The 25,782-nt window shown below is 43.0% G+C and overlaps 1 protein-coding gene across 2 annotated transcripts in view; it reads left to right on the top strand.

Annotated features, from left to right (window-relative positions):
- The window catches only part of TMEM154 (transmembrane protein 154), a 41,970-nt gene extending 18,543 nt beyond the window's left edge, over positions 1 to 23,427 (top strand). For both annotated transcript variants that reach the window (XM_045998186.1, XM_045998187.1), the window contains 6 exons: positions 1,670 to 1,930; positions 2,025 to 2,063; positions 7,710 to 7,737; positions 9,069 to 9,154; positions 11,161 to 11,218; positions 21,053 to 23,427. In XM_045998186.1, coding sequence (XP_045854142.1) covers positions 1,670 to 1,930; positions 2,025 to 2,063; positions 7,710 to 7,737; positions 9,069 to 9,154; positions 11,161 to 11,218; positions 21,053 to 21,068 — 488 coding nt within the window. In that variant the 3' untranslated portion in view covers positions 21,069 to 23,427. The remainder of the gene's footprint in view (positions 1 to 1,669; positions 1,931 to 2,024; positions 2,064 to 7,709; positions 7,738 to 9,068; positions 9,155 to 11,160; positions 11,219 to 21,052) is intronic.
- Positions 23,428 to 25,782: the final 2,355 nt, after the last annotated feature.

Genomic DNA, 25,782 nt, shown 5'->3' on the forward strand with positions numbered 1-25,782 from the left:
TATATATAGACAAAGCCACTTACCCCAGACAGAGGTCAATAAATAGTAGACATTTTTAAAAATCCTGCTTTTGGCAGAAACACGTGAGGAACACTGGTTGGTTAGACTGCAATTTGTGATTGATTCTGATGGTTTTGTGTGGCATTTACCAATGAGATTTTCAAGTGGATTCCCTGGTCTTGGAGGAAACTGAGATGTTGGTCTATATAACAACAACAACAAAAAATTAGACTATGATCAAACAAATATTTTTATAAATAAAATCAGAGGAATCCATCGTCACTGAGTCGCACAGATTGATAGGAGGGGCTTGGGCCTTGCAGGGACCCGCTCCGACGTTCCGCAGGGTGAACTGACCTCTGGGTAGAGAGCTTGGCTTGTAGCAAGTGACTTTTCTATTTGCACAGCACCTTGCTCTTTAGAAAGAGTTCTCCCATCCGTCACCTTATTGGATTAGTTTTCTATGGCCCGAATTCATGCTCTCTTCCTTGGCGGGCCCCATTTGAAGGATAAGCAATGCTATGCTATGGTAGGATGAAAACCTTCTGCTTACCTTACTGTGATCACTACATAGCCAAGGTGAGGGGAGATTTGTCAGATCATCGTCAGGCTCATAGTCCTTCCCTGCCCTGGGATGAGCCCCAGGATGGCTTTCCACACAATCGGAAATTCAAACAGAATAAACTTGCTTAAGTTTCTTAATAGGGAAAGTTCTAAAGATGCTTTTTATGAAATACATTTAAATATTGGTGTAGTTTCCTTAGCCCCTAAGGGAACTTCCTCCTGAGAACGTCGCCTTACAGACGAAGTATGCGTTGTGTTTTTATTTAGAACCCAGGGAAATTTCTGTCAGATAATCTCAGAGAGACTCAGTACTCTGCACAATGTGGGAACTGACACTGAAACCCAATCAGTCACCCCAGTTTCTAAGAATTCTTCCACACCGATAGGTAACCTTTTATTAAAAATTAGGACAGTCTGGGACACCTGGGTGGCTCAGTCAGTTAAGTGTCAGAGACCTGGACTCTTGGTTTGGGCTCAGGTCATGATCTCTGGGTCGTGGGATCCAGCCCCATATTGGGCTCTGTGCTCAGCGGGGCGTCGGCTTCCGATTCTCTCTCTCCTTCCATCCCTCCTCCTCAGATCCTGCCCTTCCTCATGCAAGGGTACACACAATCACACACTCTCAAATAAATAGATAAATAAATGAATAAATAAAATCTTCAAAGAAAATTGGGACTGTGTGCATTCCTTTATACATAAGTGTTGCAAGGAAAGTAGTTCACTTCTAGTAGATACGAATTTAAGTTTACCCAGAAATGTTATTGAAATAGCATGATCCCCTATAGGAGATGTTCCGGAATATCAGCCTTGACACGACAAAGCTTTTCAATGCCCTTTGCGCAAGCGTGTCTAACGTACCTGGTCAAGGCTAACCTGCCTGCATTTGTGGAAGGTTTCTCTCCGGGCTCTGATCCCATGTTCAATATACTCCCAGCCTGAGCTCCATTTACGTTAAATCGATACTCGGTCACACTGAACTGGAAAATCAAAGTCAGGGGACCAAGTTTACCATGGGGTATGTGTAAGATGTATTTAAAAATCATTGAAAACATGACATAGTAGCTTTATCTCCATGGCAATCTCAATTTTGTGTGTGTCCCTACAGATTCTTTTGAGGAAACAGAACAGTCAGCAGATATGCCCCTGGAAGAGGAAAGAAGATATGAAGGTTTTAGTATACAAAATACATTTGATACAGTGACCGCAGGAGCACTCACTGCAAATTCAAGTTTCAGCAACTTTGACGAGGATGAGAATCCGATGGAGTTTATATTAATGGTGTTGATCCCACTGGTTTTATTTGCCCTCCTATTTTTATCAGTGATAATCCTTATAATACGCTATAAAAGAAAAAAAGCCAAACAAGGTAAATATTTTGTATGTTCCCATTTCTGGACAATTGCTTCACGTGTTAACAAACCATCTGTAAAACAAAATATTTTTTTGCTTCTTCCATACAGAAACTTCTAGCCGAGGATCTCAGAGTGCCTTACAGACATGTGAGTAGGATCCTAACGCTGTCTGGAGTGGGGAGTGGGGAAGGAAAAAGAAGGGAGAGGTTTTAAAGTTGAACAACCAGGACTACATAAAATAGTAAATGATGACTATTCCCTTATATTTCAAAAAGGGAATGGCTTCAGCCTAAATTGAGATTTAAAACACACAGCTGCCATCGCTATACCTAATCCAGATGAGGGCCTTATCTAATATTGGCCAAAAGATCCATGCAGCTTTCCCTAAATTGGAGGAAACATTCCAAATGGCAAAATGGTGGGTCGGCTTGGGATTGGGGAAGGGAAGGTTGCTACCTGAGCTCATCTCCACTGGAAGAGGATTCTTCTGTTGTATATTCTGTGTATTATATATGATATATTCTGTATATTTCTGTCGAAGATACTGTTTTCTCCTCCATGTCCCATCCCAATATGATTATGAAATGACCCGAGTAAGCATTGTTTGTATTCTCATTAAAGCTGTGCTAACTTTCGTATGAGATTCCTAGTAGGATGAAGATTACCAGCATCAGTCTGAAACCAATCTGATGGAGAATTCCCTAGGTCAGAGATCCCTCTGTGTGTATTCAGTTCCAAATCTAGGAGCAACAAATACTAGGTGTCAGGGTTTTCTAAGTCCAGAGCAGACTTGAGTACTTTTGGCTTGTACTGGTAAAAATGACTTAAAGTTGAAGCCTTTGGTTATTCCAAAATTCATTCAAGAATGAGACCATCGCTAATGAGCTACATATTGATATGTATATACAAAACCCACTCAATATCCCTCACACTCACTAAGAGGACACCTCTGGCTTTGAGATCGTGCCCTTGGCCTGCAGGACTGGCTCACTGTCCTTGACCGGCAGAGCCTTTAAGCTCTCGGCAGGAGCTATAAATGGTCATTTTCTATTATTACCAGCAGGTATGGTAAAGGCGAGCTAGGGAAGGAGCAATGATGTGCGTTAGCTTTCTTGGTAGGAGCCAATATCATAGATTCCAAGGGAGTCGAAAAAACATATGTTTCTCCACTGCTTGAAATTTCGGGGTGACCTAGTAACAGTGGTCACATGGGAGCTCCTTTGTAAGCTAAAGAAAAAGATAAAGCAAACAGAACTGTCTGAACCCCATTTTTTTAAACCTCAGGGACAGTGAGAATTTCCTGCCTAAACCGTAGCCCAGTAACCCGTCTTATCTAACGATGTCATGGGTCTTGGAGGGCAGGATGGGGGTGTCCGTTCAAATGTGCATGCTTTCAGGCTCTAAATACAGAAAGGGATTTTTCATGGAACTTCACCGTGAGCATCTCCAAGTTCAAAAGCCATTTGCCATCAAGAACTGGCCTCCTTCTCAGAGGGCTCACGCACCCTGTACTGGAGCCACACTTCCAAGTATTTGCTGCTCCCAGAGCCTGGCTTACCCGTTCACGATGTTATCTTACATGACTGGTTGACACTACTCTCCTGTTGGGATTTCCTTCTTGTCTGCTTGGCAACCTGCCACCTTCTTCTTCCATGCCCAGTTCTGAAGTTTTTATGAAGCCTTGAGTAATCACTCCCTGGGCAAAATGAATGAATCATGGCCTCTTCTCAGCTCTTATAGACTGTGGTCTCACTTACAGAGCACGGTATTTATGTTGGCATAAGTTGGTGACTTGTCTTTTTTTTTTTTTTTTTGGTCTCTCTTACTAGGTTATGTTCTCTTTAGGACCAAAAGAACCAAGGACTTGCCTTGTTTATCTTGTTTAATGGTGTGGTTTGGAGGTTAGAGTGTGGACTCTGGAACCACACTGCCTAGCTGGCTTTTTTTTCCTAGCCCTATGACTTCTCTGATTCAGTTTCGTCATCCGTGAAATGGGCAAATCCAACACTGGGCTTACAGAGCCGTCGTGAGAAGTAAAGGGATTCATCTATGTAAGCCACTTAGGAAAAAGAGTAGCTGGCATGTTGTGTTAGCTGCTGCTTCTTATGATTACTGCTCCTTCAACCTGACACAGTGTGTAGCCCAACACATATATCAGCGGCCCGATAATTGTGGTTGAAAGAGCGAGTTCATGAAACTGTGTTAGCACTTTTTTTTTTTTAAGAAGAGCATCTACCTATTCCCAGAGATAAAGAGAAACTTGAAACTTATTCTTGATACAAATTGGCACATTCTTTTTATTTTAAATATACCTCACTTTAAGAGAAACAACACAGACATCTTAAGTTTTCAAAACAATTGCTTATCACAAGTTTTGGTAGAGAGAGCTTTATTTGAATATTTCCTTTACTATAGCTATGGATGGTTCACTGCTTAACACATGGGCATCTCTTCAAACAAACTAAATGCTGGAAAGTTGGTCACTCCTGTCTGCCAAAGTCCATATTTAATGTTATAATGCAAGTCAATTAAAAGAGAGAGGCACCTGGGTGGAGAAGTTGGTTAAGTGTCGGACTCCTGGTTTTTGGCTCAGGTCTTGCTCTTAGGGTTGTGAAATCGAGCCCCACGTCAGGCTCCATGTTCAGCAGGGCATCTGCTTAAGATTCTCTCTCCCTCTCCCTCTGCGCCCCCTCCCCAGCTCTCTAAAAAATAGATAAAAGGAGATGGATCAAATTAACGAAATCTGATTTAAATTTTTTTTTTTCCAGGAAAAATAAAACTGCCGCGCTGGGTCAGACCAGCATTTTGCTTGGAAAGCATCCAAAACAATGTTTTGTGGGAGGGCATGAATGAAGTCCCCTCAGCAAGTTAGAAATAGACACGTTTGTCCCCTCCACCCCGCATGTGAATAGAGCCTGGTGTGTTCTTCATCACCAGGAAGTAAGCCTGTACATTTGATGACAGGGGAAGACCTGGCCAACACCTATAGCAAAAACCCTTCTTCCAACTGGCAATCACGTTCTTCCTTCGGGCTTGTCCATTTCAAGTCCAGGAGAAGGCAAGTGCTGGACAGTAACTCTGTTCTACTGTCCTTCCTAGACCTCCAGGAGTTACATTTGCAGTTGTTCTTATTTAACATTTATTAAGGGTCTCCATGGGCTGTGTCTCTCTGAGAGCTGCGGGGGAAACAGCTGGCAGGAAAGCCTCACTTTAGGCGGGCTGTGACGACGTGGCACCTGGCACGGCTCAGTACATCTCCAGAAAGACACTCTCCCTCTTGCTGAGGGTTCCACCTGGCAAAAAAGCTTAAGCAAGCCAGTCTCCTATGGGGCTCTGGCCCCCATTGCGAAGACCCCCCCCCACCGCCCCGCCAGCCCAGCAATCCAACCACCAGAGGTGCACAGAAGAGAGTGACTGACCTTGGGGCACGGGTGGCTAAGTGGGTGTAACTGGGAACTGGAGGGGGAGGACAAAGTGGGAAGGAGGGTATGGAATGGGAGAGCTGTAGGAGGAAAGATGAATTAAGAGCAGATGGGGGTTGTGTAAGAGGTGCATTTGCCCTCCGGTTGCAAAGGGAGTAGATGGCTATTAATAAAGACATAGAGGCCAGGTGGAGTGGTGCGGGCAGCGCCTGATTGCTGGGGACATGTAATTGGTCTCCCTCCTGGCTTAATGCTTGGCAGCGGTGAGCTCTCCCAGATGTTTTTCTGTTGCCATGGCGGCTGGGCCAGGGTAATGGTCTCGGAGCAGGGGAGACGAGGCCACAGAGGCTTTCTGCTCTGTTTGAATACCAATTACAGGAGCCTCGTGTTTGGTGCATCTGGAGCACTTTTGTAATGGGTTTTTAAACTTTTCTGTCATCTGCATGCAGGGTTGGCTTTTGCTTGCCACAAAGCCTGCAGGCGCTCAAAATATAATGATAAACCCCTGCCTTCTACGGTGATGCTGTGGGGCCACTTGCTCTCTGAGAAATTAGTGTATGTTTGGGGTTTGGGCGTGTTACTAAGCAGGAAAGGAGGGGGGAGGGACAGAGGGGAGGTGACACAACAGAGGGATCCTCTGGGTCACCTATAGGAGAGGCTCAATTGTATAGTAAAATCCCTTAAGGAAAGAGCATGTCAATTTGAGATTTTAAAAATACATAAAAAATGCAAGATGCATATACTCTCTTCTCCCCAGTCCAAGTGTCTGAGGATCAGGCATCTGCAGGGAGCTTCCAGTTCCTACCAGGGCCAGAAAGGCATAACCCAGAGGCCCCGGAACGAAACTTCCATCTGTGCCTAGCTTTCCTGGATCAGCAACACCGTGGAAGCTTGCCAATCCCCAGGAAATGACACCGGCCCCTGGCTTCCAGGAGCTTGGTTCCAGGTGCCTGCCGGCTGCGTTTCCTCGATGGGGATCTGCGTTTCTGCAGGCCTGGCAAAAAGAGACCCCTGACTTTCGAGGATTGGGAACACCTGACTGTTCGGGGGACCTCTGCAAAGTGGTTTGCTTCTCAATGGTTTCACATCGGTGCTGGGGGCCTCTGCTCTCCAGTCACGTGTCATCACTGCCTCGTTTCTCTGGAGGCATCCGTTCCCCTGCCAAGCAAAACAGAGTTGGAACCGGGGCTCCGGGGTCTGCTTCTTGCTGCACATTCATGTGGAGCCTGATGGGCATTTGATGTCCTGTTACCCGGTTCTCACACAAGGCTGGTTTGCTCAAAGCTGCACTTTTACGGTATCAAGGAAGTCTGAAGCACTGGGCATGAATTTAATCTGCATTGGACCATCCACATTAAGACCTTCTCATTTACTCAATACCCATTTACCGGGTGTTTGCCGGCTACTGTGTTAGCTGGATGAAAGTGAGGGGACATCAGGGCGAACAAGACCGGCATGATCTCTGTCCTTCTGGAGCTACGTTTTAGCCAGAGACACAGACAAAATTAAGCCGATGGATTGATCAGCAACAAATTGGGTCAAATGTTACAAAGGAGTAAGAAAGGTGCTGGGCTGGGGAACAACGGGAAAAGTGGGCCCTCCTTCAGATATAGGGTGCTCCTTGAGGAGGCAGTATAAACTGAGACCAGAGGGGGAGTGAAGTGTCCAGCCAAGCAAGCAGCAGGGGTGAGAGCAGAGTTCGAGGGGAGCCCTTGATGGAGGTTACCACAGCCAGCTCTGGGACAAAGGGACAGTCACAGTGTTGGGCTTGATGTGTCATAAGGAGAGATGCAACAGTGATTTTGTTTTTTAAGATTTTATTTACTTATTTGACAGAGGAGAGATCACAAGTAGGCAGAGAGGCAGACAGAGAGAGAGGAGGAAGCAGACTCTCCGCCGAGCAGAGAGCCCGATGCGGGGCTCGATCCCAGGACCCCAGGATCAGGATCAAGACCTGAGCTGATGGCAGCGGCTTTAACCCGCTGAGCCACCCAGGTGCCCCAACAGTGATGTTTTGAATGGGACATTTTGGGGACCAAGGAGCCATCCCTCTTGTCTCATTCTTACGTGCCCTCCCTCACACTGTTTTCTTCTTTATATGGATTAAAAAAATAAAAAGGGATAAACTTCTGATTTGAGGTAAACACTTTCAGAGGACCGTCTTATCTTAAAAACAAACAAACAGATTTTATAAGGACGAGGACCTCCTTTCAATATGGCGCATGTCTGACTTGGGCTAACTATCGCTCCCTTGAAAATGCTATTTGAAGTCATCTCTTATCTTCGTAAAGGAGTTTTCAGGTGCGGTTGAAATAAAAAGTTGTTACAGACAGTGAAAGCTAACATGACCTTTATATTTTCTTCTCTTTAGGTGAACTGGGAAGTGAAAATATCAAAGTGTAAGTCATCGTTGCCTGTGACCCAGCTCAGTGAGGACAGGGATATCAGGGAGAGGAGCAGATTAGAAAGCCAACTGCCTTTTTAGGAGTTTTTGTTCTGACACCCTTGAGGGACCCTTGAGGGGCTGTTATTTCCTAGACACCAGGAGAGGGCCCCGAGCAGCCTACCAAGGGAGAGGGACGCACACTAGTCCTCCAACCCCAATTCAGGGATCTGGGCAAAGAAAAAGGTCCTTTTCAGAAAAAAATCTCTTTTGACTAATAACAGTTCCAAATGCATTGTAGTTCAATACTCCGATTCTGGGTGTATTTCAAGGACATCAGTTCCTTTATTCTGGTTAAACATTTTATCACCAGGAAAGATAGGTTCCCTGGTATTAAAGTAGGAGAGCCCTGGTAGAAGCCTAAAGTTCGTGTGGCAGAACCACATTGGGTTGGAGGGAGAAGGGGAGTGGTGGGGGAGAGGAGGAAGGATGGAGCAGGGAGTGGGGGGACAGAGTGGGAGACTGAGAGAAGGAGAGGGAGGGAGGGAAAGGGGAGAAAGAAGGTGAGGAGGAGAAGGAGAGAGAGAGCAAGATTCCGCTAGAAGAGTGTTCTGGGACCCTGTCACCACCCCTGCTCCCGCCCCCCCCCCCCCCCCCCCCCCCCCCGCTTCCTCCATCCCCCCCTCCCAGCAACCCGGCTTCTTTAGACACTTTGCTCACTTCCTCCACATGGTGTCACGCCCATGCTGCGGTTCAAAGCTGGTGGTCCTCCTCCCCAATACCATTTACATTAACAGGGTCTTCTTTCCCATAATTGTGGATTCTGAGCCCTGGTAAGTGAGGCCAGTGGGTTTCTGAAAGCAAGGGCTCTGTTTCTCCATGACAGAAGAGCCTGGGAGTTGAAAGGAGAGGCGAGGAAAACAGCCTGTTCACAGTGACTGCTTGACCTGGGGCACAGATCAGAAACCTCAGAGAAAGGGAAGTGAAATTAAGCAAGGCCAAAATGCTCAACAGGGCAACTCCCCTGAGGCTCGTCATGGTGGAAGGCTGGCACAAGTTTGTACCTTCTAGGGGGCAGTCAGAGTCTCCTGGGCTCCCTTTGAGCTCCCTCTGTGCCCTCCATCTTTGGATCGGTGATAGAGGAAGGTTTGTTTTAGTTCTAGCCTTTCCTCCTTTTAGAGTTTGGTACGGTGAAGAGGGCAAACCCCGCGCTCCCCCCATCTGCCCTGGAGTGTCACTCATGAGATCAAGTTCACCTTTCTCCCACACAATGTTCCAGGCTCTCCCAAAAGGAAAGGCTCACACCACGCTTCTTTGGGTTTCAACACGATTTTTGCTTCCCTTTAGCCCCATTTTTGAGGAGGACACACCCTCTGTTATGGAAATCGAGATGGAAGAGCTTGACAAGTGGATGAACAGCATGAATAAAAATGGTACGGTCACCTAAAGTTGCTTTTTCTGTCTTTTCTAGTGTGAGAAGACTGTGGGGTTTTAGAAATACCCATAAATCCTGGAGTGTGACGGTGTGAGCCCAATCCACGTTAGATCTGGAACAAGCAGATCATGAACCTGGGTCTAACCATCCTTAAAGACGGCATCACTTGGTGCCATTTGTTTTTATTTTTGTGCAAGCTTTTCAAATGACCTCTTTAAAGAAGCAAATGGTAATTTTTTTTTTCAAGAGAGAAACTCTCCAGGTGCAAATTATCTGGAAAAAGTCAGCATCTGACTGTAGAATTTAGAGATCTATGATTTTAATCTGTATATGGTTATAAAACTGTACCACATATATCAGTGCTGTCCAGTACAACAGACGCCAGCCATATGTAACCATTTAAATCAAAATTTTAAAAAATGAAAGAAAGTTAAAAAATTTTGTTCTTCCATCACTCTAGCCATGTTTTGAGTGTGCAGTGGCCACTTGTGGCTCGTGACTACTATATTATACAGCGCAAATCTAGAATATTTCCATCACTGAAGTAAGTTCTATGGGACAATGCTAATAAATAGTGGTATTACAAATATTCTCCTTAACTTATTTCCCAGTTGATATCTGGCAGTAATTGTATGTGTTCCTTACTTTTCCTTAAATTACTATTTGGATTTAAAAATGGTGGTAGCTGTTCTTCCCTCTTTAAATTTCCTTTAAAAAGTCAGTAATTTTTTTAAATTTAAAGATTATTTATGTATTTATTTGACAGAGAGAGACACAGTGAGAGAGGAAACATAAGCAGGGGCAGTGGGAGAGAGAGAAGCAGGCTTCCCGCTGAGCAGGGAGCCTGATACTGGATCGATCCCAAGACCCTGGGATCCTGACCTGAACGGATGGCAGACACTTAACGACTGAGCCACCCCGGCGCCCCCAATCAATAAATTATTTTTAATGCTCAGATTAAATGAATAAATCCATGTTTTATTTTATCATATCATTCATATTTTTAGCATTCATCTTTAAAAAATACCCTGGGATCTATCAGGTTCAACAATAGTGAAGTCCAGATCCAGAGACCTGTCATTAGAATGATTGTACCAGAGGCTTATCAACGTAAACTTTCCAAAAGATTAGAACCCTTCAAGAACTTGTACAGTTTTGAGCAGAACTGTTTTTCATAGCCCAATATTGAGGAAAGAATGGCTCCGTAGGGCATTTAAGGATAGGAGAGGGTCACAGAGATAATCCTGAAGGTAGTTTCATTTTGTTATTTTTAGTTTATAAAATATGCATATGTAATATAATATGGAAAATGCAAAAAAAAAAAAAAGTAGAAAGGAGAAAAAAATACATACTACCCAAAGACAACTTCTCTTATTTCCTTTTGTGCCTGAGATCATTGTAATACAAAATCAGGATCCTAGCACACTCACTAAACCAGAAACCTGGAAAAAAACACTTCTATTTCACCACCACAGCAGAGCGTTATTTTGACACATGCATGATGGAGAGGATGGATTTTGTTTTTCCTTAAAAATAACTGTGGCATAATAGGAGAGAGCTCTGATGGCTTTAAGAAGGTTAGTCATTCCTCAGTTTACCTGCGGCTTTTTGATTGGGCATCTTGACTGAAATCATTCTGCAGGCACATCAGGACCTCCGGTAAAGCAATTTTATTCCAGGGTCTAACCTGAAACATGCAGATTCTAGCTCTTGGAGCCACAGTGGGGTTCTTCAGGGACTGAATAAGCAAGCCGTGATGAATTGTGCCCTTTCCAACCAGGCCAGAGGCATGCTGAAGTCTTGTATCTGTGCTACTAATGCTTTTTACATTTCAAGAGCCTTGCCATCATTAATCTTTTAACCTCTGGGACTCCCTAGTGAGGCCATTTCTGCACAAGGAACTGTACAGATCAGGGAAATGTGATGCTCAAATATATGAGTTTTGTGGCTAGAAGACAGAATTTTGGTGACTAATAGTGGGTCTGCTTTTTTTTTCTGTCCTAGCTGACTGTGAATGTTTACCTACTTTAAAGGAAGAAAAGGAGTCAAACCACAACCCAAGGTACTTCTAGTTTCTGCTATTGATGGGAGGTCTGTGGGGGTGGGGATGGGAGACTATGGGTGAGACCTTTTGCTTACCGTCTCTTTGCCTGTAAATTTCATGGGATGGTTTACATGGATATATGTGTGTGTCATGTGGAGAAAAGAAAGTGTGAGTTATGGCAAATAGAAAAATGCAAAGTCAACATCCTAGTGGCTCCATCTTCAGAAGTAAATTAGCACTGACATTTTCTTGCCCCTCGAAAGAGACACTGTTGAGTCGGCTTCCATTTTAGTCATAAAACTTTGTGATCATAACAAACTATAGGCTTGTTTAGCTTGAATGAAGAGATGTTGGTTGAGGAAAACAGATAGAAGTGGCCGTCTTAAAGGGAATAACTGTACATAAAAGTGAGCAAAATGGACATATAAAAAGCAAGGTGAAACAAAACCCACCTGGATTGGGTTGTTTGTTACGGGAGAGAAATTAAATGAGAATTTAATAAACATATTCCATCCTGCCACTAGGTGGCTCTGCTTGATAGAAGATTTTGGCCTCTAGGACTCTGGTGGTGTTCAGCACCCGGTAATCGTGTTTAAATGTTATCTTTTGGGAGGATGGAATGACCATGTTTGAGGTGTTTTTGATCAGAGAATTGTTTGGTCGGGACGTGAGAATTGTCGCGGTAGGAAAGATTGATGACGCAGCAGCTCGGTCCCTTATCCCACATGGCACCACTGTGATTTGGGGGGCATCAAGTTGTTGGTAGGGGTGACTCAGAGGTGATCAGTGAGCAGAGAATGTGACTGAGCTTGTGACTGGGACTTCATGCTTCTGTGGGACTAAATAGAAGATGCTTTCGAGCAGGATAGACACCACCCGTCTTCTCTCCTTCCATGTTAACCAAAGGTCCTGTGCTTGTCATCTTAAATGCTTCCAGAATGCAGTCACTTGTCACTGGGCAGTCCCTGAGGCTGGAGCAGCACAAGGGAAGACTGATTGTTGGTAGTGATTGGGGCAGTCAGATGCTTGTCTTCTGGACCCTTCTTCTGCACCTTTCCCTCAACCCCGTCTGAGACGTGGTCACCCCCCCATGTCACCCATCAGGCCCCCACAGTCTTACTGAGGCCCACCTCAGCTTTGACAAGGAAATCCACTTCCTATTGAATATTTCAGTCATTATTACCTCTCCAGGTATCTGCATGTTAAGCATTCATCACTGGCTCAGAAAAGAGTCTCTCCCGTTTAAATGAGATGCCAAATATTAACAAGCAGAGGAGAGAAAAGAAAATGCTAGGGGGAGTATCACAAAGGAAATTACAAAGGAGTATTTTCCCCGCATTTTAATCTTACCTAAAAATGAGTCAGTGTGTTTTGTGTGGGGCTCACCCACATCACCACTGAAACCCTATAAATATCTTGTTACTGTATTTCTGATGGGCACCCTCACATGATGCGAAACATCAGTGGTTTTTAGGTACCTGCCTCTTGATCTTTGAAATTGTTGACAACATAGAAGAAACTGAATGTTAGAGGATTATAGGGTTGTGAAAGCATCTTAGAAATCACGTTTCTGAAATATTGAAAGGTTGGTCCTGGGAATAAACTTGAGCCCATTTCTGCCTGTATGACAAAATGGCTTAAGCTATTTGGAGGGCTGCTTTATGCTAAACTATGGTTTTCAAGGTGTATGTCTACATTGCTCCATTGGTCCAGAACTATCTGGTTTCAATTCATAGGACGACAGTCTGGCTTCACCTAGTTTCCTCTTGGGTGAAGTCAGCACCAGCGTATGGAAACAGCAGTGGTGAGTCCCCACGCTTTGGTATATAGGTACTTTCTGATTACTGAAAGAACAGTACAAGATTATAAAGAAAATCTAATTGTTAGTAACTAAAAACTTGGAAAGATACAAGGCACTTAGAACAAAGCCTGCCACAAAATGAACTCTCAATAAGTACTGGTATTATTATTGTTTTAAAAGATTTTATTCATTTATATTTCTGAGAGAGAGCACATGCACGTGCGAGCATGAGCAGGGGGAGTGGCAGGCTTGGTGGGTTGAAGCAGGCTCCCTGCTGAGCAGGAGCCCGGCATGGGACTCAATTCCAGGACCCTGAGATCATGACCTGAGCCCAAGGCAGACGCTTAACCCACTGAGCCACCCAGGCATCCCTGGTATTATTATTATTAACTTAAATTTGATATACATAAATTCACTGCCTTATGCGCTAAGGAGACTGTGTCCAAGGGGCCAGGCACATCCATATCTGTGGTTGGGCATTAAAAAAAAAAAAAAAAAAAAAAAAAAAAACTTGCTATTTTAGAACAGTTTCAGGTGTACAGCAAAATGAGCAGAAATGACAGCGGGTTCCCACATACTCTGCACAACCTCCCTGACTATTGATGCTCCACACCAGAGGGGTACACTGGTCACAATTGGCTAATGTACTCTGACACACCATTGCCCCCAAAGTCCCTCACTGGCTTTTCCCTGTGAGGCTCATCCTTCCTCTCCCATTCAGGCAGCGTGCTGTAGACCACAACGCTTCAGAAAGTACTCACTGGAGAGTGAGTTTAGTAGAAAACACATGTCTCCCTCCTCTTACTACATTAAGACTTCTAGAACCCATTTGAAGTGTTCAGTCCTTCTTTTTTTTTTTTTTTAAGATTTTATTTATTTATTTGACAGAGAGATCACAAGTAGGCAGAGAGGCAGGCAGAGAGAGAGGAGGAAGCAGGCTCCCTGCGGAGCAGAGAGCCCGATGCGGGGCTCGATCCCAAGACCCTGAGATCATGACCCGAGCCGAAGGCAGCGGCTTAATCCACTGAGCCACCCAGGCGCCCCGAAGTGTTCAGTCCTTCTTGATGCTAGAAATACCCTCTGACACAGAACCTCGGTTATATATAAAGTCCATGTGCTTCTAGAAAAAGGAGTCCATCTGGTCACCATGCTACCCTTAACGCACCACACGGGTTGTGAGGATTTTTCATTAGGGTCCTTAGTCTTAGGTCTTTCAGATCTTTTCTCACATATCCCATTGGCCAGCCCTTGTTCATTACCTTGCCCTGTCCTCATGGAATGGACGTTTTCTCTGACGCTGTGGAATCTAACATTTAGCACAGGACTTTCATAAGGGCCAGAGACGTAGGAAGCTTACACTAGGGTTTTCATGTCTTTAGAAAATCATTAAGATAAAAAGGAATTGTGGAGGGGGGGGTTTATGTTGTTGGTTCCTACCTTAGCATTTCTCCCCTAATTCTTACCTGCTATGTGTGAAGCTCTGTGGGAGTAGTGGGAATAGTGTCAGTGGAATCGTGTCTAGGGGGTACAGTGGGGCAGTGGGAGAGGTCTGCCTGGAGCTGAAGGGAATTCCATCAGTGGCATTGTTAAGCTTTGCCAGCACTCAGTGATAACAGAAAGCAGATCTATTGAGTTGGTTTTATTACTGTTTAAATTCTCTGTAAAGAATGCACTGCCTTATTGTCTACTCTTAACCCTCCCAGCATCTTCTTGAATGCCACTAGATAGTTGTAAGCACATGAAGGATAGAATTCCTTTCATCACAGTGCTTAAGGTCTAGCCATCCTGTCCCTTCTTCCCGAGGCCTTTAGAATCGGACAATTTCCTGCAAGCGTTTGTCTCAGCAAGCTTAGGTGAATAACCACAGAAAAGGAAACACAAATATTAGCCACGTGTCCATGTTCTTTCCCTTTATGTCAATTGGCCACAGTGATGAGTTCATATTGAGTAATAGCATTGGGAAAGACTAGAGGGAAAATCGATTTGGTTCCTTCCAAGTGGATTTAGAATTTTGAAGGCACATTAATAACAAAAAAACAAGAAGATATTTATACAGCATTTTATACATACCAGACGCCTAGGTACTACCACCTAGGAAGTTAGCTAGTCAGAGAGGGTAAATAACAGCATACCTGTTCCAGTTTTGTAATGATTCCACTGTTTATTTTATGATTCATGTCTGAGCTCAGTGACATAAAAATGGATCGCTTCAATATTTCTTGGGAAAATCCAGGTTAGTTTAATAAAGAATTTTGTGAATTTCTTCCTGTTTCTGCTCTTCTCTTTGTCTTTTTTTTTTTTTTTTTGAGAAGTATGATTGTTGATGTAGTTTTACAGAATATATTTGCTAAACACCTAATATGTGCCTGGCATGGTCTGCCTCATACCAGTTCAACCAGTTAGAATAAAATAATCTGTATGAGTAAACCTGGAATCAGAGAGGTTAAGTGATTTATCCAATTTACACAGCAAGTTTATGATAAAAGTCAATGTGTCTTTTAAAACTACATTTTCATTTACATTTATTAACTGGTTAAGGTAAGAGACATTCCACATGTTGAAAGATAAATTAGAGAAGAAAAATTAGGAGGGACATTCAACAGCAAGAAAGACAGCCACCCTGAGGTTATTAATACCTGACAGTATTTCGTGGGTGACATAGCCATCATCTCGTACAGTCGTTGACAAGACTGAATCATTAATAGCAAGAAAACGGGAGTTTCGGTGAACTGTTTTGGCTTCTCCACTCAAGTACATCTCAGTGGCCACTTCTAGTTATTTTCTTCGTGATTTTCTTTCCTTTCTTCCTTTCTAGTTTCTCAAAAGTCCTTTAACACTCAACAAATATTCAATAGGAAGTATGTTTAAGTGGCAGCTGGTTTCCCTCAAATCTGAGCGCTGTCTTATGAGGGATAAAAAGTAACATCAGGGGGCACAAAGTAATCACTTATAATCCCGCAGGATGATAACCTCAGATAACACTGTTAAAATGCAGGTATTGTACGTGTGTGCATGTGCGTGCCTGACATGCGTGTTGTGGGCGAGAGAAGATGTATTAAATTTAATAAACCACAGCATTGCTTGAAGAGTGGCTCAGACTGTGTCTGCTGCAGGCATGATCTATGTGTGTTGGATGAATTTTAGGCCTGGCTGTGACGTTAGCCAGATGTCTGACCTCTATAACCCCCCCAACCCCATCCCCACACCTCCATCCCCACCCCCGCCCCATGCCGGCCCCTTTCGGGAAGGAGAAGGGGGGTTATATTGGCGAAGAGAAAGGGAGCATGATCTAATTGTTAGGTGACTTTATGCCATACTGAGCTCTGCACGGCCCCCAAAGCAAGTTCGGGAGCATCCTAACATGAGAAAGGTTTAATGCCGGTTTACTGCCATCTTCGGAGCCAGGGAACATCGGCCGTGGTCCTACGGAGGGAGCGTTAGAAGATAAACTGGTCAGGAGAACCAAGATGGCTGATCTCCCGCTGGCGACCCAGGGGTGGTTAGGAAACAAGGTGTTCGGAGCCGCCTCTGTCCTCATTTCACTGCGAGCGCTCCAATTAAATGCTTTCTTACAAATCATAAGATGAGGCTTTGTCATAGTTCAATTTGTTTTTACAGTTAGTAGTAGGCCTGTTACTATAAAGGCTGTTGGGGAAGCTGTCCCACATTCTTAAAATATCTATGTAACACTCTGAGAAAAAAATCACTCACTATTGCCACTGTCGTCGACAAGACACTAAAGCTGCCAGAATTAACACTGAGGCAAGCAACAGAGGCTGGAGGCAGGATCCCTGACTTTATTTGTTGCAATCGTGTGGCGGTTTGCCAAGGGTATTTTTAACAGGGAACTCGAGGGTTTGCCAGAGTTAAAAACGCCCCGCCTTCCTTCATGGTTTCACAGAGATGATAAACAGCTGCCAAGGACAGCAGGGAACACACTAACGAAATAAAGGAAGGAGCGAGCAAGCGAGAATGTCTCCAGGCCCAGGTGGTGGACCTGACCCAAGGGTGCCAGCTTCCTCCCAGGCCAGCACCCCTTCGGTGAACACAAGCCTGTGAGTGTTGGACATCAGGCATGACCAGATGCCCCTGAGGCCACGGGTGTTGGCTTTGAGAGCGTCTTGTGTGGCAGGCCCCGTCACACCAGTCACAGTCCACACAGCTGAGTGGGGGTGCCACGTGTGGGCTCCTGGGCTCTTTGGTACTCCCAGGAAACAAGTTCTGCTTGGTGGATGGTGTCACGGGCTACAGCTTCAAAATGCTCGTAGGGTGTTCTCAACAAACCCCACGGAAGTACATTCTCCTCAGAAATGGGAAGTTTGTTTTTGGAAGATGGTGTCTTAAAACCTTCGGATGTTGGAAGCAGTGTTAAAGCTTATGTTGAACCAACAAACATTTGCTAACGTAGACTCTGCAAAATAAGAATAATACATGTTTACACGTTTGTAGGTCAGGCCAGTAGAGCAGTGACTTCCTTACATTTGCTCTCTTTTTCTTCTTCTTCTTCTTCTTGTCCTCCTCCTCCTCCTCCTTCTTCTTTTTTTAAGATTTTATTTATTTATATGGCAGAGAGAGAGAGCACAAGCAGGGAGCGGCAGGGAGAGGGAGAGGCGGGCTCTCTGCTGAACAGGGAGCCCGATGCGGGACTTGATCCCGGGACCATGGGATCATAACCTGAGCTGAAGGCAGAAGCTTAATTGACTGACCCACCCAGGCGCCCCTCACTTATTCCTTGCAACAATGCTATAAAGTGCATAGTATTATTATATATGTTTTGCGGGTGAGAGGAGAACAGAAAACTAAGGCTAAGAAAAGTGCACTTGCCCAAGGTCACCCAGCAAGGAAGTGGCTGGACCCTGGTTCAAGCTTGGCCACCTGACCCTGCGCTCTTTTCTACTGCGTAAAAGAGCCACTGTTAGCGCATACTAGCATGTGTACTGCTGTAAACGCAAAAGGAGGTGTCTAATACCAAGGCATAAACTTAACCAAAAAATAGATGGCATAATGTAAAAAGAAACTGTTCAGTTTTATGGAGGGACATAAAAGATTTTTAAAAACAGACAGAGACATACTGTACTCCTGAAAGACTTCACAATGTCATGATTAAAATTTAGAGTTCTCTCATGCTTTAGATTAATATAGCCTCCAAATGAGTTGAAATGTTAAAAAAAAAGTCTAGAAAAAAATAGAGAAATATATTATTATAACTGAAGGTGGGGATTGGTTGAAGGCATGCCACACAAGTCAAAAATCATATCAGAAAAGCATAGCTGTCTGGGCGCCTGGGCGGCTCTGTTGGTTAAGTGTCCAACTCTTGCTTTTGGCTCAGATCTTGATCTCATGTTGGTGGGACCGAGCCCCTTGTGGGGCTCCATGCTCAGTGGGGAGTCTGCTAGAGATTCTCTCTCTCCCTTTCCATCTTCACCTCCCCCCACTCACACACATACCCTCTCTCTCTAAAATAAATAAATAACTCTTTTTTTTAAAAGCATAGATTTGCGCTGCATTAAAAACTCAGAATTTCTGTACTTCAAAAAAACACAATAAATAGAATGAGAAGGGAATGGAAAACTGGGGAAAAGTATTTGCAAAATATGTATGTATAAAGAACAAAAATTATCATCCTTAATACATGAACCAATAAAAAGGTAATAGTCTTATTTTAAATATGAGTAAAAATTATCAACAATTTAGCCAAAAAAAGAAGTCAAATTTACACATAGAACTTTAAAAACTGTTTGCTATTCTTAGAAGTCATAAAAAGTAAACGTAAATATGACACTATTTTCACCTCTTGGATCATTAAAAAACAAGAATAATAATATCCAGTATTGGTGGGGTATCTGGGTGGTTCCGTTGTTAAGCGTCTGCCTTCAGCTCAGGTCATGATCCCAGGGTCCTGGGATTGAGCCCAGCATGGGCTCTCTGCTCAGCAGGAAGCTTGCTTCTCCCTCTCCCACTCCCCCTGCTTGTATTCCCTCTCTCCCTGTGTCTCTCTCTGTCAAATAAATAAATAAAATCTTTAAAAAATAATAACAATAATATCCAGTATTGGAAAGGATGTGGGGAAAGGAAATCTCCGTAAAGAAAGTGTGGGGAGGAAGGTAAATCATGTAAAATGTCTAGGGAAGGGGGTAATTTGCCAATGGGCCGTTCAAGCTTAGAAAGGGCATTTAGTTTAACCTGGCAATTCCTCTCCTAGGTATGTTTATGCAAAGGTAACAATTGGGACTGTGCAAAGATTTTTTGTACTAAATAAAAACTAAAAATCGGAAATAGTCTATACGTTTAATCTCAAGAATACAGTTTAAAAAAACTGTATTTTAAGTTTAAAATTTTAAACTTTTTTAAACTTTTTAAAAAAAAAAGTTTAAAAAAACTTTTTCGGTCTGGTGAGACAATGGAAGACTCAGTAGCCACTAAAAAGATACTGTATATTTATTAGCAAGGAATGATGTCTGTATGTGAATGATGGTGAGAAATGCCGATTACAGCATGAAATGCATAATATGGTCCCCCCCTTTTTAATCCCCTTTTTGCACATAAAGAATGTATATCATTATCAAAGGAAAGAAGCTTGGGAGAGTACACACCAAGATGTTAACTGTGGGAAGACTTAGTATTTTTGTTTTTCTTATTTGTATTTATTTTTTCAACAAAGACTATGGATTGGTTTTATAACACTTTAGAAAATCACTTCTGTTAGAACCGCAGGGCGCAGATCAGTGCTATAGACAAAAGAGGGCTTGTGCCCATTGCTATCCCGTTTTGTGCTACACTCTGCTTAGAGTGGCTGGCGTTTCAAGATAAGGCCACAGAAGGAAAGAGACTTACTTATGTGCATAGAGATGAACTCCTAGATCTTAGAAATAATAACCTGCTACCACCCAATTTCCAAGAAATGGAATCTCCTTGCCCAACTGAAGAGTGGTTCAGGGTCACTGAAGTGAAGGGTGGTTATATCTCTTTGGGGTGGAAAATGTCTTAATTTCCATCAGCTTTCCATTTCAGGTAAGTTTTGCTGTGGTAGTTGTCTTTTATTCACAACTGTCTGCCCCCTCCTTTCCCATTGATTGCCCATCCTTAATCACAACTTCTTCCCTCCGTCTTCACAACACAAACACACACACACACACAACCATGCACCCAATGCCTCCCCTCTCCTTCCACAGATAGAACTATTTATCTATCAAACTGCTTCAGTCTTTTTGGAAACACATGCTGTCTCCTTGAGCAGGAGACGCTGGAAGTAGGAGTCAGATGAATCTAGTCAGTTGCAGACCATCCACGCCTGTGAGCTAAGGAGATACGAGGTTCTGTTGGCTATTATCATTCAGGCACTTTCTTGGTCACTTCAAGTAGGGATGTTCTGGGATCTGAGTGATGGGACAGCAAACTGAAACTAGAAGCTGGAGGAGAGGTAGAGTGGCTTGCTTTCCAGGAGACGTGAGTGGAGGCGTGGTCTCACTGGGAAAAGCTGCAGAGCCAGATACAAGGCCAAGATAGCCAAGCTAGAAACAAAAGCACAAATTAGCCAGCCAGCACAGTCATGTCCGAATACCATGTCCATAATTTATGTCTCCTCACACCCTAATATGCCTAATGATTGAATTTTAAATGACACCGAGAAGGCACCTTTGTGGATATGAACAAAATGGGCTTTTGAAAACACACCAGGACCACAAATTCTTGAGAAAAAACAACACATGGAAATTTTTTAAAAAGGGGGGAAAAAGCAATTTGGCATTGATACATAGAGAATGGGGATTAGATTTAATTAAAGGGAGGGAACTTCCAACTCCATCTGGTTCTCTCCACATCAGCACTAGGGAGGGATATTAGAGCAAGAGCTAAGGGATTATTTCTTGGCTTTCAAGGATTTCCTCCTCAGGGATCAAATACAAACATCCAAACCAACCTTTGGCTCAGAAATGGTAAGCCAGACACTGTTGGCTTTCTGACTGTTCGTGTTTTCTTGAGTCACCTCCGTAGTGGAGTGACCAGCTCTCAGTAGCTTCTTGGAAATAGACGATTTTTCTGTTTTTTTGCAGTGACAATGAATCCTGAAACTGAATGGTGCTAATGTTTTCCAAGAGAAGCGGCCCCGGAGGGAGCTTCCTAGCCTGCCAACAGAGGATGAAGAGGATGCAAATTTAATTAATTTCAAATCAACGTAGACACAAGAACCTTTTGCTGTTTCTTCCAACGCCCACTCTTCCTAATGATGGCATCACCTGTACTTGGAAGAATGCACAATTGAGAAGCACTAGGAAGAAGCTTGGCTGCCGTCCATGCTAGCTGCTGAGGGAGGAGGAACCACATGGTATCCACCTCTCATCAGGGCCTCTTCCCGCCCGTCCACCCGCCTCTCACTGCCTGTACTCACTCTGGCCATGCTCTCTAGGTCTTACCTTCCTGCTTCATTCCTCGGAGTTTAAATCAGGAAGCTGTTTTATATATGGCTCCCTTCTGGGTCACCTTGTTACCTAATTAGCTCTGGATAATTTCCTCTGATTAGTCAAGTCCTCTGACAGGTCATCTGCGTTCAGCAGGAACTTTCCTCAAGGTGAGTTACATCATGGGAGAGACAGAGAACGAAGCGAGTATTTCACTGTATACATCATCCCAGGGGCTTGGTAAGCTCACCTACCTGCCCAGAAGACATACAGAGAGAGTCTGCCGTCCTGAGGAGATGCTGTTTGGTGCCTTGTGGACTCTGAGTTGGCCGGACCCTTTGGGACCTTCTCTGAGGAATAGGAATCTTCAATGAGAGAGCAAAGTGATTTCCTTCTCAGCTAAAATCACCTGTCTGTTCACATTTCCCCCAGACCTCATTCTTGCTCTCACCACACCTCCCTTGCCTGTGGTATGTGAATAGGACATGTACACAGGGGGATCAGCTGTCAACCTTCTTTGTTCTTGAGATCCTTAAGGTCATTTGAAACAAACAGAATAGAAATAGGAAATACCTGTGTCTGTGGCAGATATCACTCAGTGCACTTTCCTATCAGGCTGGGACAAGCCTCGTGTCCTCCTCTACACAGCTCTCCAGGAGGCCCCAGTCAGTCCATCAGAGAGGACATTTTCCACCATATTTGTTGACACCCTTTACAAGACGTGGTGGTGCAGAAGGGTCTGCTTATCATTCCCATCCACGTAAATCACTCCTCATTTAATCCTTAATTTTCTACTTTAAAGCAATCTAGCAAATTGGGAGTCCTTAGATCTTCTACAACACCTGATATTTTATTCTAGGAAAGAAGTAAAGAATGAAACCTTATTTATTTTATTCTCTACATATAAACTGAGGGGAGATGAGGTTCACCAAACATTTGCTGCTGAATTTGGGGTCTTGTGTTTGAAAGGCCACCTTAATGCGTAACAAAAATGGCCCCTCTCCCTCTTTTTGGAATCCCTCTGGCATGCTCGCCTTCGGGACTGGGCCCATAATTTTAAAGGCAGAGCTCCAAAGCTGGGAGGATCTTTCCACACAATGAAAGAAAACTATCTGGTTGTGTTTAACCACGGCTATTCTGCTATCCTGAGACTTCATAGAGCTTTGGCAAAAGACAGTCTTCGTGGTATATAATTTCAACAGATTTATCTGTCATATTCTCGTTAGTACATCCTAATATGGTATTTTTGTTTTCACTTCTGTTCTGTACATTCATATTCAACTTGTGGTCCACAGTGACTCCCAGATACTTATGCCAAAGTTGTCATTTTCTGAATCATTGTTTCAGCCTATTTTGTTAATTTGTTCCTTCTCAACATTTTGACTCTCAGAAGACTCTCTGATTGCTTCTTTCTCTCTCTAGGTATCCAAGATTTGGGGGGAACACCAAGGCCTGTCAATTTTGTCCAAGACCATCCAATAATGCGACTTTAGAAGTTCAGAGAACTATAAGAGGTCTTTGAATCTCATTTTGATGAAGCAATATTTTACGATAAAATAAAAATACTCTCATTTGGTATTTAAAATTATTTCAAATTCCAGAAGCAAGCTTCAGCACCATGCCTTTCAATTTATGTCTGAAAAATGTACTAACTTCTGTAATTGCACAGTATGCAAGCATTTTTTTAAAGGTTTTTTTTCTCTGCCAAGATATAGGAACCAAAGCAGTGAAGGGTCAATCCTAGCCTCCTGTATCTTTTAATTGCTGTTCAATCAATAGGTGTCATATATTTATGATAATTTTAAGAATTGTTTTAAACTCAAAGTTAATTTTATGTTTCAAATTATTATCTATAAACAGCTAACTAATTTTCCCTTAATTGGGTAGCCAATTAGAACAAAATCTGACTTGGGGATATTTTAAAGATATGTTTCACTGCATTTTTGTACATTTTAAGCAAACCAGGTTAATAATATTGTTGAGTCGAACTTCTCAGGAAACTTATTTTAATAAATATGTAAGGATATCAACCAGCTACTCTTACTGCAATGATGTGACTCCTCTTTCTGGCGAGCTCATTGTTATCCAGACACAGGCATACTACAGGGATCAAACTCCAGAGCCATGGTGGGGTGGGGTTGGGGAGGGGAGGCAAATGCCTCTAGCAGTGTAAGTGGATGCTTTAAAAATGCTTTTGTCTATTTTTAAATTTTGGTTTTTTATCAGTTTGCACCATGTCTGGAAGGAGGCTCCCATGATGAATAAACAGAAAATGTAGACTTTAGTTTCAATTCCTGTCAGAATTAATACAAATTCTGAATGTACTGGAGTGATAAGACACAGTTACATACTAGGAAGACACCACTGAAATTCTCATTGTGGGGAAAACATTGACATTTTAGGCTGAATTAAATTTACACATGCTATGTTTTCAGGCTCGGAAGATAGTCAGGATGAATCTCGGGGTTCCATTTAGCAGGGACAACAGGCAGGCCAGAGTTGCTTCACGTGCAGATAACATTTCTTCAATCTTAAGGTAACCAGGAGAGTCACGGTATAATAGCGTGCAATGAAATTAGTCAGATTGGTTATTAATAACTGTAACTGTGATTAATAATTGCATCATCCAAACAATGAATCCTAAATTTGTTTGTTTGAGCAGTTCTTTGACATTACCTTGGCACTCTCCCATTGGGTTACCAAAGTCTTATTTTCCTCTTAGTCCTTTTGGGGGTGGCTATTTGTAGATACGCAGCGGGTTTTCTTGGTTTCTTTTGGTTTTTGCCCTACTACCTTTTCTCAAAAAAAATGTCATATTCACAGGATAGTGATCCATTCATTTATATAAAACCTTTTCAAATCAATTCCATAGATGCTCTAAGCTCTTTCTGAAATATTTTAAGAAGTTAATTTCTTTTTTTTTTAAGATTTTTTTTAGTTATATATTTGACACAGAGAGAGACAGCAAGAGAGGAAGCACAAGCAGGGGAAGTGAGAGAGGGAGAAGCAGGCTTCCCGCTGAGCAGGGAGCCCCACGCAGGACTTCGTCCCAGGGTCCAGGGATCTTGACCTGAATCCAAAGGCAGATGGTTAAGACTGAGCCACCCAGGTGCCCCAAGAAGTTAAATTTCTAAACCAAAGTACATCCAATAACATGGAGACTTTTATTTCAGTGCTGTATAAGTTTAGAAATACAAAACTGAGCTGTTTAAGACAGGCAAAGGTGACTAGATTCTCTTCCATTGGACTTCAAGTGTGGAGTGCACAGGTAACCATATTCCTCACTTTCCATCAGAGCATCATCACTGGCCTTTGGTATTTCATAAATAAGTAATTGGGCCTTTTACAAAAAGCACGTTCTTCACATTTTTCACTTTTTTGGTCTGCATAGCAAGAATTAAATGAATGACACATAGAAACTACAAATAGTAAGAAACATTTTTTTCAGTGTAAAGATCAGTGGAAAGTAATCACTATATTACTCTGACTTAGGTAAAGCCCCTGAAATTACATATAACATCAAGAACTTAGGAAAACTCTGAGTGTTTAATAAATGTCAGCTTCCAGAAAGAGCAGCGATTGTAGTTTTCCAACAAGTTAAAAATAATCTGGTAGGTTGTTGATAATTTAGCATGCATGCATCTTGTTTTTAAAGCTAAGTGAAAATAATGTAAAAAAAAAAAAACCCTACCTTATTAGAGTTTCTCATTTTTCAAGGAGTATAAAGTATTTTCTCAGAAAGTCAGTAAGATCATCAGACGTTGTATTTACCATGGGGCTTCAATGTAGAAATTCTACCTTGGAAGCCTCATGTAAAAAATCATTACTGATTAGAATTGATTTGCAAAACTATTGAAGTTGTGTGTTGTTTTTTTTTTAAGATTTTATTTATTTTTTGTCAGGGAGAGAGACACAAGAAGGCAGAGTGCAGCAGAGGCAGAGAGAGAAGCAGGCTCCTCGTTGAGTAAGGAGCCTGATGCAGGACTCGAACCGAGGACCCTGGGATCACGACCTGAGCCAAAGGCAGTCGCTTAACCCACTGAACCATCCAGGCATCCCTAAAGATTTTTTGTTTGTTTGTTTGTTTGTTTTTCTTCTTGTTTATTTGTAAAGAGAGAAGGGAGCAGGGAGGGAGAGAAAGAGAGGGAGAGAGAGAATCCCAAGCAGGCTCCACACCCAGCACGGAGCCCAACATGGGGTTTGACTCCCACGACCCTGAGCTCATGACCTGAGCCAAAGTCAAGAGTAGGTGGCTCAATGGACTGAGCCACTCAGACGCCCCACAACTACTAAAGTTTTAACACTGATGAAAAGCTTTAGGGTTTTTTTTTCCCTTGTCTTTTATGCTGAGAATAATATATATAATAATATTTTTCCTTTATAGC

Source organism: Meles meles, chromosome 2, assembly GCF_922984935.1.
Source record: "Meles meles chromosome 2, mMelMel3.1 paternal haplotype, whole genome shotgun sequence".
In the NCBI taxonomy this organism is placed as follows: domain Eukaryota; kingdom Metazoa; phylum Chordata; class Mammalia; order Carnivora; family Mustelidae; genus Meles; species Meles meles.